This window comes from Aotus nancymaae, unplaced genomic scaffold (genome assembly GCF_030222135.1).
Source record: "Aotus nancymaae isolate 86718 unplaced genomic scaffold, 86718_ANA_hifiasm-v0.15.2.pri h1tg000008l, whole genome shotgun sequence".
Taxonomy (NCBI): domain Eukaryota; kingdom Metazoa; phylum Chordata; class Mammalia; order Primates; family Aotidae; genus Aotus; species Aotus nancymaae.
This window is the reverse complement of record NW_026988419.1, coordinates 33,715,367-33,727,114: the sequence shown is the minus strand read 5'-3', so window position 1 is coordinate 33,727,114 and position 11,748 is coordinate 33,715,367. Positions and strand designations below refer to the sequence as shown.

At 34.3% G+C, this 11,748-nt stretch overlaps 1 protein-coding gene across 1 annotated transcript in view; it reads right to left on the bottom strand.

Moving 5' to 3' along the window:
- Positions 1-353: 353 nt before the first annotated feature.
- Positions 354-11,748, bottom strand: part of TYW5 (tRNA-yW synthesizing protein 5) — a 25,855-nt gene continuing 14,460 nt past the window's right edge. Inside the window, exons 4-8 of the mRNA XM_012473245.3 lie at positions 11,531-11,575; positions 10,253-10,390; positions 7,670-7,757; positions 7,170-7,286; positions 354-4,745 (exon numbers count right to left, since the gene is read on the bottom strand). Of these exons, the coding sequence (XP_012328668.1) occupies positions 4,489-4,745; positions 7,170-7,286; positions 7,670-7,757; positions 10,253-10,390; positions 11,531-11,575 (645 nt within the window). The 3' untranslated portion in view covers positions 354-4,488. The remainder of the gene's footprint in view (positions 4,746-7,169; positions 7,287-7,669; positions 7,758-10,252; positions 10,391-11,530; positions 11,576-11,748) is intronic.

Genomic DNA, 11,748 nt, shown 5'->3' with positions numbered 1-11,748 from the left:
AGGACTTACTGTACATTTTTTCCATTATCCTCCATGTCTTTTCAAATGAGCAACTTTGAACCTTTTCTGTACAAATATATATCTTCTCCCTTTTAAATTGCTCCATAAACATTGGCATTATATCCACTTCTTCTGTTGGCTTTCATAGAGAACAAAACCTCTAACAAGTTCATCTTTTTCCCCTTTTCTGTGCTAATTCTCAGGGATCTATAGTCCTTTAGCTCCTTACAAGACTTGGTTAGGATATGGTATAATCTATATTTCTTTTCATTCATGTACTATCTAAGCAACCACCAAGGTCAAGGAGGGTCTAGGCAATGAGGATGTAGGACAAACAATACAAAGTCCCAGCATGCTGGTATAGAAATGTTTAATACATTAAACTTATGAGGTAAAATACAAAACAAAAGGTAGTATTCATAAAAGAGCTTATTTTATTTTACTTAAAGGTCTTTAAGAGAAACAAACATTAGAAGAGATATAGATAGACCTCATCTGTAAACTCATGTTGCTGTTTACAAAGGCAGAGATCCAGCAGCTGTTGTTAAACTAGTTAGTGGTAGAGACAGGCAGAGTCACCAAAAAAGGTCATTTTAGTATCCTGCTTAATGGAACTTAAAAAGAGACTACAACTTAGGTATATTTAAGACACCTAAAAACTTGTGGCTTATGTGCTTGAAACAAGACTAAGGTAACACCAGAGATGTGTGGGTGACTGCCAATCTATGTTAGTTCCTCCTGACTACATCTATTTTTTAGCACTGGGGAAAGGAGTCACAGCAGCACAGTTCCAATTCCATCCAGGCCTGCCTTCCAGCTTCCTGCATTTTTTTTTTTTTTTTGTCAACTCCTTTGATGTCTGTTGGCAACTTTTTATAGGTGATAGAAAAGCCGCCTTACTAAGGTTCTTTCCAAATGTTCACATAGCTGCTGTTCAAAAGGATGAAGGATACAAATTAAGTTTTGTTGACTTTGTTTCCTTTGTTTTCATATTTCATCAAAGTGAGTTAGAAATTAATTACTGAACAAATAGAATTCTAATTTGCCTTCAAATACCAAGACAAACAATGTTACGAAATGCTAATAATTACACTATGCAGTGTTTTTAAATTTGAGATGGGTCTCCCATATTGCCCAGGCTGAACTTGAACTCCTGGCTTCAAGGCTTCAAGCACTTCTCCTGCCTCAGCCTCCCAAGTAGCTGGTATTACAAGTGTGTACCACCACTCCAAGCTCTGCATATAGTATTATTTTTTTTTTTTTGGAGATGATAGGGTCTCACTCTGTCACCCAGACTGGAGTGCAGTGGCACAATTTCAGCTCACTGCAACCTACACTGCTCAGGCTCAAGTGATCCTCCTATCAGCCCCCCGAGTAGCTGGGACTATTGGCGTGCATCACCACATCCCGCTAATTTTTTGTATTTTTGGTAGAGACAGGGTTTTGCCAGGTTGCCCAGTCTGGTCTCAAACCCTGAATACAGATGATCCACCCATCTCGGTGCATATAGTAATTTTAAAATGCATTTTGAAAGGGTGATGTGAACAGAAGTTCAAATAATATAAAACTACAGATTCCAATTGGCCCACATAGTTGAACCTCTTCTTGAAGGCATCAGTATCACTAGTTTTTCTTGCATCCTTAGAGATAATTATATGCATATGCAAATAAGATGTTCACACACCACATACCTTATTACACAAGTGGCAGTACAGTTTCATCTTTTTCATGTAACTGGAAAAATTCCATGCCTGTACATATACCTCTTCCTCATTCTTTGCATAGTATTTCATTTCTTTTTTTGTATTACATTCTGGTATAATGCAATTCATCATTACTTTTATTTTTTAGATGGAGTCTCCCTCCATTGCCAGGCAACTCCAGCTTCCTGGTTCAAGTGATTCTCCTTCCTCAGCCTCCCAAGTAGCTGGGGTTACAGGCATGTGCCACTACACCCAGCTAATTTTTGTACTTTTAATAGAGACAAGTTTCACCCGTTGGCCAGGCTGGTCTCAACCTCCTGATCTTGTGATCCGCCCGCCTTGGCCTCCCAAAGTGCTGGGATTGATTACAGGCGTGAGCCACTGCGCTTGGCTCATCGTTACTTTTATTTTGAATCTTATCTGTGTAGCAAGCAGTGTAGTGAGAAATTTTGTGGGCAGAGGAAAAAAATTCCTTTTTGCCTCAGGTCAAGCCCCCAAACTAGCCAAAGAAAAGCTATGTAATCTATTCGGAAGTACTGGAAATGTGCTGCACATCAGGAAGAATGGAGAATTACTGATCACAACTGTAATCCTAGTTTCTATCACCCATAGCTATGTGAGCCCAGACAATCATTAAGCAATCTGGGTTCGTTAGATAGCTTCTAAAATATCATTCAGTAAAAAAGTAAGATTCAGAATTCCTGAGAAGTTCCAGCTAACATATACTGTGTAGTATTTTATATATTAAAAACAAATATCTCATTTGGTCTTAGTAGGAAAAAAAGATGAAAATATTTTGTATTTGAAATAAACAGACCCTAATATTAACAACTATGACCAGGGAAGTAATTTTAAAACATCCCAAATGAAAGTTCTGTAACTTTGTAAATATTATAAATACTGCAACAGAAGCTACCTCAAATCTCTCAGCAAAAAAAGAATATCATTAAATAGAAAAACTAGCATAAGTCATCAACTATGTGCCTGCCCTTGAACTATCTTTCTGTATTTTGGTAGTTCTGTTTTAAATATGAGGAAAATAAGCTTCACAGATAAATGTTATTTTGTCTAAGACCATCCAGTTTGCTTCTCCATTAAACAATTAAGATGAATGTTGAGTGCACAACTGTAATCTGTTTTATTAATACTTCCAAGTTTTCTACATGACTCTAGATTTATACTTTCTATCAGTTCAATTGCTAAGAAAAAAAAAGATTAAAAACCGACCATAAATACTGTGTACACTAAGAGGAATTTTGTCTTTTTCCTTACTGAAGGACAAGGAATCACTAAAGAAGTTCTTTGCTTAGCCTAAGGTAACGAAGATCAAAATCTGATAATTAAATTTGGCTAATATAATCATTCCTTTTCTGACAAGACTTTTTTCAGCTTTGTTGACCTGAGTAACTTATCTGTTTCCAAAGACACCTAGAAACTCATAATGTTTTATATGCTTTTCCTTTCTTATTTACTATAATTTATAGGGCATGAGTGGATGGATTCTCTTCAATAATTATTTTCTCTAATTAAAATGCACCAAATTGATGTACTAAGAGATTGCTTTAGATGGGCACATTTATGTTCTGCAAAGATTATCTGCTCTTCAATGACACTGCAATATAATTACTAGGTACAGAACAAAGAATAGCAGAGATCCACACACAATGGCTCACTGTCTTCAATGACAACACTATTAGGATCTCATTTATTCATTCTTTAAGTAAATGTTTTCTAACATTCAAAAACCAAAAAAAAAAAGGACAGACCTGACAAACTGGGTGGCAAAAAACGTCAGGATCAGATTAAACATTTGTTTTGGACTAATTACAAAACTAATAATCCAAGTCACTATCATCAAGTCCAGTTGATCTCAGCTGATTATGTATGAAAACACCCTGTGAGGTCCATTAAGTTCCTATACAAAATCCCAAACATTCTCAATCAGTCTACAAAGTTGGGACCTAGGTTTCTGAACAGTTTTTAAAGTTCCTCATAAAATTCTGCTTCCAGGCAAATGTAATATATACTATTGGTTACTCATGGTTTTCCTATCAGAACCATGATTTTAAAAACTTATCCATTCTGTCCCCATATACCCCTCATGAGGCCTCCACTTCTACTCTCAGCTCCAGTAGACCTTACTGCCCTAAGTGTTATTCCAGACCCTTTGCCAGTGACTGGCTCAGGGATAGACAGGTCTAAGTTATTTTAGAGCAATGAGACCTTAGGATATGGAAAGTGAATTCTGGGAAAGCTTTCTCATATTAGGACGAGGCCCCTACAATCCAGCCTGACTCTTCCGCTGCATGTAAATGAAGATGCAGAAGGCTCCAACTGCTACTGGCAATCATCCCATGACCACGAGGGTAGCCAGCCTTAGGATGATGCCAATGTTGTGGGTGAAAAGGGGGTGGGGTGCGGAGGCGGGCTCCCAAGGTTCTTGATGACATTACAGAATCACTGGATCTGTAGCCCATTCTATCTATAAATTTCATGTATTGTGATTCAATATATTTTCTTATTGTTTAAGTCATTTTCAGTTGGACTTTTAGTGGTCAGCATCTGAATGTTAAAGAGTGGTCCCAGCACAGCATTCTTTAATTATAACAATCTGCATCAAGTAGAATCCAAACAAACACCCCTTCCTACTTATATAATCTGTAAATCTGATTTATCTTTCCTATTTTAACAAAATATTTAAAGATTAATTTATATCATTATACCTTTAAAGTATTTGACCTAAATGTTATTAAAATGTTTATGTGCATTGCATTCACTTAATTATTTACTCAAAGTTCTTGCTGTAGGCTTTGTCTTGAATGTGTACGACCATTCGTCGTGCATAGAAGTCCCTATATTCCTCTGGTAATTCGGCCAGTGTTTTCAAGGCTCTGTCCAAAATTTGTGCAGCTCTTGATGCTGCTGTAGGATCTTTGTTGCCATAGGTATCTGTTTTATCATAGCATTCAGATGGAAGGTGCTTCCAAAAGATGTTCACTCCCACTCCAAACTCTTCAGAAATTACATTATGGAACCATAAAGCTGGAGAAAGTTTAAAAAACAAGTTAAAAATAAAACCTACAGTTAAAAAAAAAACCCAAAATGTCAGTGAAATATCACGAATTGCATATAGCCAATGTAAGAAATAATTCTTGTAACCAGATCCCTTCGTTAGCACACTCCAGGCTTTTAACAGAATCATTTTAACTTTTATGAATTGCCAACAAATTTAAAGTGTCAATAGCACAACCCTTACTTTTAAAACCTTTAGAAACAGCAATTTTTCCTTTAAACTTGAAAGACATAATAAAGATATATTTGTTTTGCAGTTCTCTAATCTAGGGCTGTGTTTTGTGTTACTTGTTTATACTTCCTGAGTCATGCAACCACATCAAAGTGTTTATTTTTTGGTACACAGAACATTTCAATTACTTGAGGAGTATCTTTGACCTCTTCTGATTCACTACAATACTTTTGTCCCCGAAGACTTCCTGTTCAAGCTGCAATTTGGTTTTCTAACTTGCTTAATTTCGTATTCATTATGGCCTCCTTAGTTTTATATTTCAAATGCAATTATAATCATCTTATATTTCTTTCAGCTCCTTTATAAATAGTATATAAAACTACAGCAAATATTTTGGTGGTGGAAATGATAAGTAAACTTATATTATATACCTACACTAATCACATTAAAAAACCCTTTTAATCCTGTGAAAGGGAGATTAAAATTTTAGAAACTTATTCTAAGAGTGTTTAAGGAAAAACAAAAGCTTAACATATTTTGATTTGGAAAACTAATTTTCAAACATAGCTTTAATCTTAACTACACTTTCTTTCAGAATCTTTTCTCCCTTATTCAATATAATAGGAAGAAAATGCTAAGCATTCTGTTGAATTTAAACCCAGATAGGAATTTTGCTTTTGTTTAAAAATATATGCAAATATTCAGTATTTCTGTTTTTTTTTTTCTTTTTTGATAAAACAACTGCATGTAGAATAAAGGAAAATCACATAGACCTTAATCATGTTCCCAAGATACAAAAACCAAAAATGTAAATTTAAAAGATGGCAATGGATTTGAAGACTAATACATTGGTTGCTTTCAATGAAAATAAGAATTAAAAAGTCAATCAAATTTTTATAGATGATCAATTTTACTAAAGACATTTTATCAGGCTCTTTGGGGGAAGACAAAGGTGAACAAAACATGGTTCTTTGTCTTCAAGGAATTTATCATCTAGTCCCAAATGAAATCATCAAATATCTATCTTTATTAATATTTACTTATTTTTGTCAATGAAAAGAAGTATTAATTATTCCTAATATATTAATTTAGATACAGAACTACAACTATGAATAGAATTTGTTAATACATCCCTTTAATTTTAATTATGAATTTTACAATCTTCAAGAGTTCGTTTTTTTAAGTATTAATTATAGATGTTAATTACCTTGCTGTGGTGACTAACAACATTAAAACTTTATGGACTTTCAAACTAATGCCTATTAATTGAACAAAGAAATTAAGTGACACAAATCCAGACTGTATAGAAAAATAATGTACATGAATGATACCATAAGTGTTGAGATTATAAAATTTTAATACTTAATGAAATCTTTCATCTGTTTTGGCCATGAAAAATATTTATCTTTTTTTGATAAATATTTGATAAATATTTAAGTGGCACAATTCTAAAATACATGAATATTTTAAAAATAATTTACAAAACCAATCAATATAATCTTTTCCCAGATATAGAATGTCTTACTTGATGCCATTTAATAGAAGGCAATATTATTTTTAAAACATAATTTAAAAAACCAACCAGTATAATCTTTCTTTTCCCAGATATAAAGTATCTTACTTGGAAAATTAAAAAAACAAACAAAAAAAACACATTTAAAAAAAGTATCTTACCTGATGTCATTTAGTAAAATAGTTTAGAGTATAATATTATTTTTGCAGGTTTCCCTTGAAAGCAAGACTGTTAATTTATTTAGAGACAGTGTTGCTCTGTTGCTCATGCTGGAGTACAGTGGTTTCATGATGCCATGGCATCAACCTCCTCAACCTGAATCTGCTGGGCCCAAGAGATTCTTCTGCCTCAGCCTCCCAAGTAGCTGGGACTTACAGATGCACACCACCATAACTGACTAAATTTATTTATTTATTTTTATAGAGACAGGGTCTCACTATGTTGCCCATGCTGGTCTTGCACTTTTGGCCTCAATCAATCTTCCCACCTCAGCCTCCCAAAGTGCTAGGACTGTTAACTTATAATAAGTTTGCCTAGGCCTGCTTTAAACACACACACACACACACAGAGTTTTGTTTAAAAATCATCTTGTATAGGACAGGATACATATAAAAAATATATGTTTGTACTAAAAAAAAAATCACATGAAGGATGAGTGACAGAGTATATATTTTATAAATAGCACATTACTGAGGTCTAGAAATCTTACCAGGAATGAATAATACATCACCAGCTTCAAGGGAACATTCATATCTTCTAGCCTTGGAAAAAAGTGGATATTTAGCCAAGTCTGGGTTATCTATATTCAGTACTTCTGATTTAGTACCTAAAAAGTTCCAAAAAGGGATAATGTAGATTCAACAAAGTTAGCATTTAAATAAAAGTAATTGCAAATATACATTTGAAAATTTATTCTTTTCTATACAATTACTTACTACGCCTGCACTGTGAGAATTACTATGCTACTGACATCTAAGACAGTTATCAATGACTCACTCTTTAATTCTGATGACTGATACCCATGTAATATAATTAAGATAATCTCAAAATTTGAACCTGTTATTACATATATACACAAATACAATGGAGAATACAATTAGGAAGACATCCTAAAGTGTTCTTTTCCTGTAAGAATCAAGAGATTTCTCAAAGAGTAACTGAATAGACTTCAGAAATATAAACTTAAAAAAAAAAAAAAAAAAACCCTACCTTTTAAATATAAATACTGGGCATCTCGAGGACTGAAGAGTACAACACGCTTTTTTCCTGTCACTTGTATTAAGAAATTATCCATTACCTGAAGACCAATAAAAGCTTATAGGTAATTATTACCTAAAATTAGAATAAATTATTACCTAAAATAAATAGAACCAAATTCGATTTACCTAAAATAAATAGAATTATTACCTAAAATAAATAGAACAAATGGCATTCTAAACTTTAACTGCAAACCTGATCCTTTAATGAGACTTGACTTACTTTACTTAGGACTCTTACAGTCAGCTAACAATAAAAACATTTGTATTCCATATACAACCGGGCCTTAAAGACATTTCTGCAGTACTGCTCTAAAATGGGAAGGCTTGGCAAATTAGGAAATGGGGAGTCAGAAAACTATTTGCCCTTGTCATTAACTGACAGCATAGTTAAGCCTATTTAAGGCTCCCCTTGGTTAATATTTACTATGCTATAAGCCCAATATTAGACAACAGAGTAAAAGCACTTAGAAAAATCAGATGCCAGGAAAATACAAGGTATTGCTGCAACTACTGCTAAACTCTTAATGTATGTTCAACCATAATTTCGTTATAGGTATCTTGATTTTCAAATTATTTTTATAGGAATATAATTTCACAGATTTTATTTTTTTTCTTTTCTAACTGTATGGTGACTTATGACAGATTTTCTTAATATATATTTATTATTGGAGCAATCTGAACTTCTCCTGTGAATGCAACAGTACACTTTCTTGGTAAAGATTGTGAAAAATGTTAAAGGCAGAGCCACATAATTCTCAGCTAAGGATTTAAGATAAACACTAAGCAAGATGCATTCATGACTTTTTACTTCTACCCAAGCATTCTTCCTTTTAGTACTAAGCCTTTACTTATGTATACTATAACTGTACAATCAAACTAGCATTCCTCTGACTTAATTTTATAAGAAAAGCTTTATATATTACATTCTATTATAATTCTTTTTTTTCTCTTTTTGAGACAGAGTTTTGCTCTTGTTGCCCAGGCTGGAGTGCAATGGCATGATCTCGGCTCACTGCAATCTCTGCCTCCTGAGTTCAAGCGATTCTCCCGCCTCAGCCTCCCAAGTAGCTGGGATTACAGGAGCCTGCAATGACACCCAGCTAATTTTGTATTTTTAGTAGAGATGGGGTTTCCTCCAGGTTGGTCAGGCTGGTCTCGAATTCCCGACCTCAAGTGATCTGCCCACCTCGGCCTCCCAAAGTGCTGAGATTACAGGTGTGAGCCACCGCACCCCAGCATTCTATTATAATTCAAAGTAAAAGGGATAGTACTTAAAATTTAAAACATAATCGTAGAGGCTGGGTGCCATGGCTCACACCTGTAGTTCTAGTACTTTGGGAGGTTGAGATGGACAGATCACTTGAGGCCAGGAGTTCAAGACCAGCCTGGCCAACATGGCAAAATCCCATCTATACTAAAATTACAAAAACAAATTAGCCGGGTGTGGTGGTGCATGTCTGTAATTCTAGCTATTCAGGTGGTTGAGACACAAGAATCGCTTGAACCTGGGAGGGACTGGTTGCAGTGAGCTAGGATTGTGCCACTGTACTCCAGCCTGGGTGGTAGCACAAGACTCTGTCTCAAAAACAACAACAAGTACAATAATAATGATAATAATCATAGAATGTAGTTACAATGTATTACCACATGATTTTCTTACCGTGTCATTAATATAAAACTATAAAATATGCTAAGAGTTTATGTCTATTTCATTTAATTACAGATTTACTGACTATGGTAAAATCCTCCCAAGAAGTTCTCAACTGAATTATAAAACACACATATAAAACATAATAGTGTGATTTGGAACTTAAAAAAATTTTTTTCTCTTTGGAAACTTGTCAGATATTGCTCTACCTTCCTTAAGTTTCTCTGCTTCCCAACACCAAACTATATACCAGACTAGTATTTTTAATGTTTTTAAAATGCTTACAGATGTGTACATAAGCAAACAAAATAACACCATCGATAAATAATCAAGATCAATATTGCACACATTTTGCTGCCCTACAAATACAGCAGATATTTGACATTCTCAAGGCATATATATCCTAAGATCTTCAGATATCCTCAGATCTTACAATTGCTAATGACTCGACAAGCTTCTGCCATTTTCCTGAATAATGTAACTCTGGAGAGAGCTATGGATCTCTGGGTGGCCAGAGTCATGTGTATCATTTACACCTCCTCATACTACAAGCTTATCACTTTTTTCAGTACAATCTCCCCACTTATCTGATGGCCATTTTTCACATGCAAAAAAATCATTTCATAAAACTTGGTATATATATGATGATGAATCAAGAATTAGGACCACAGAGCAATACAAATGTGAGGAACCAACTAGGCTTTGCCATTAGCAAAATAATTCACTCCTGTATCACTGCTATGCAGAGTACTTATTTTCAAAAGTCATGTTTCAGCAAATTATACAGATCTTTAGGGTAGCCTATAGGAAGTTAAAACTGTGACTATTAAATCTATAATGCTAAAGATCTATTGTAGCTTTAGATATCTCATTTATGTAGCATACATCATAATGAGTCCAAAGTTGTAATCCTGGTGAACTAATTCGAAAAACACTGGAAAAGAACTGTTCCTCTTTGAAGAATTCTGGAAACTTAATATCTCCTTCCAACAAAGGAAACTGCTTTCTGATATCTGCAACATCCTGTATTTACAGAAACATATAAAGAAAAAATTAAATTAGACCCTATGATATTAAGGAAGAATGAGGTAAAACTTTGTTCACTGCTTTAAAATACTATGATGTGACCATGTGCCAATATATGATCTTTCTCCCTTCCTCCCTTCCTTTCTTCTTTCCTTCTCACTCTCTTTTTTTTTTTTTTTGAGACAGAGTCTTGCTCTGTCACCCAGGGTGGAGTACAGTGACACCATCTTGGCTCACTGCAACATCCGCCTCCCGAGTTCAAGTGATTCTCAATTCTCTTGCTTTAGCCTCCTGAGTAGCTGGGATTACAGACGTGCGCCACTACATCTGGCTAATTTTTAGTAGAGATGGGGTTTCACTATGTTGGCCAAGCTGGTCTCCAACTCCTGACCTCAGGTGATCCGCCCACCTCAGCCTCCCAAAGTGCTGGGATTATAGGCATGAGCCACCTCGCCCAGCTGATATAAGATCTTTCAAATGAAGAAATACCAGGCTGTGTAACAAGATTGCAGATTTAATAGTATCACTACCATTAAGCTCAATATACTTCATGAATAGAAAGGTTCTTCCTACTTTAAGCAAGAATTACACAATTGTTGTCCACTCTAACAGGAGTCAACACCCTCCACTAACATTACTAGTCATCACCTACATAAAATCTGTGAATTCTACTGAGGGAAGGGACTAAAAGAGAGGGTAAACAACTAAATGGTGAAATTAACGGAAAAAAAATCCCATTTGATCATTTTAGGGACTACTCTTTAACATGGCAGCCATACTGATTTGACTCTGAGTACAAGTCAAAACTTATACAATAAACTATTCAGGATTCTAATAATTATTTTTGGATTAATGTTTTATTAGCTGAGTCACCACCTATAAAATATACAGAAGAGATTTCTTATTGTATAGAGATTAGATGACTATAAACACTAAGATTCTAAAGGCCTACCTGAATACAAAGTAATGAATTTTTAATCATCTTACCTCTTATTTAGAGGCACAAATCACTGAGAAAAGAATGGAAAAGGATAAACAGGGTATATGTCAGGCAGTAAGTATAAAAATTACAGTGTTGCGAGTTAACATATACATCCATTTAGATTTTAAGCAATTGTTTACCTTCAGAATTCTTACCTTTCTAGGATCTTCTCCAAGTGACCGTAAGTAGTATTTCTCGTCCTTAAACATCCCATAGAAAAATAACATCAGCAATATTTTACTTTTTTAAATGTAAAAATGCTAAGATATGTATAGCTATCATGTATTCATAATAATTAAAAGTAAAAAAAGAATTATGTACTCAGAACTATGGAAAAAAATAAAACACCTTAATTTCAAAAATATTACGTAGT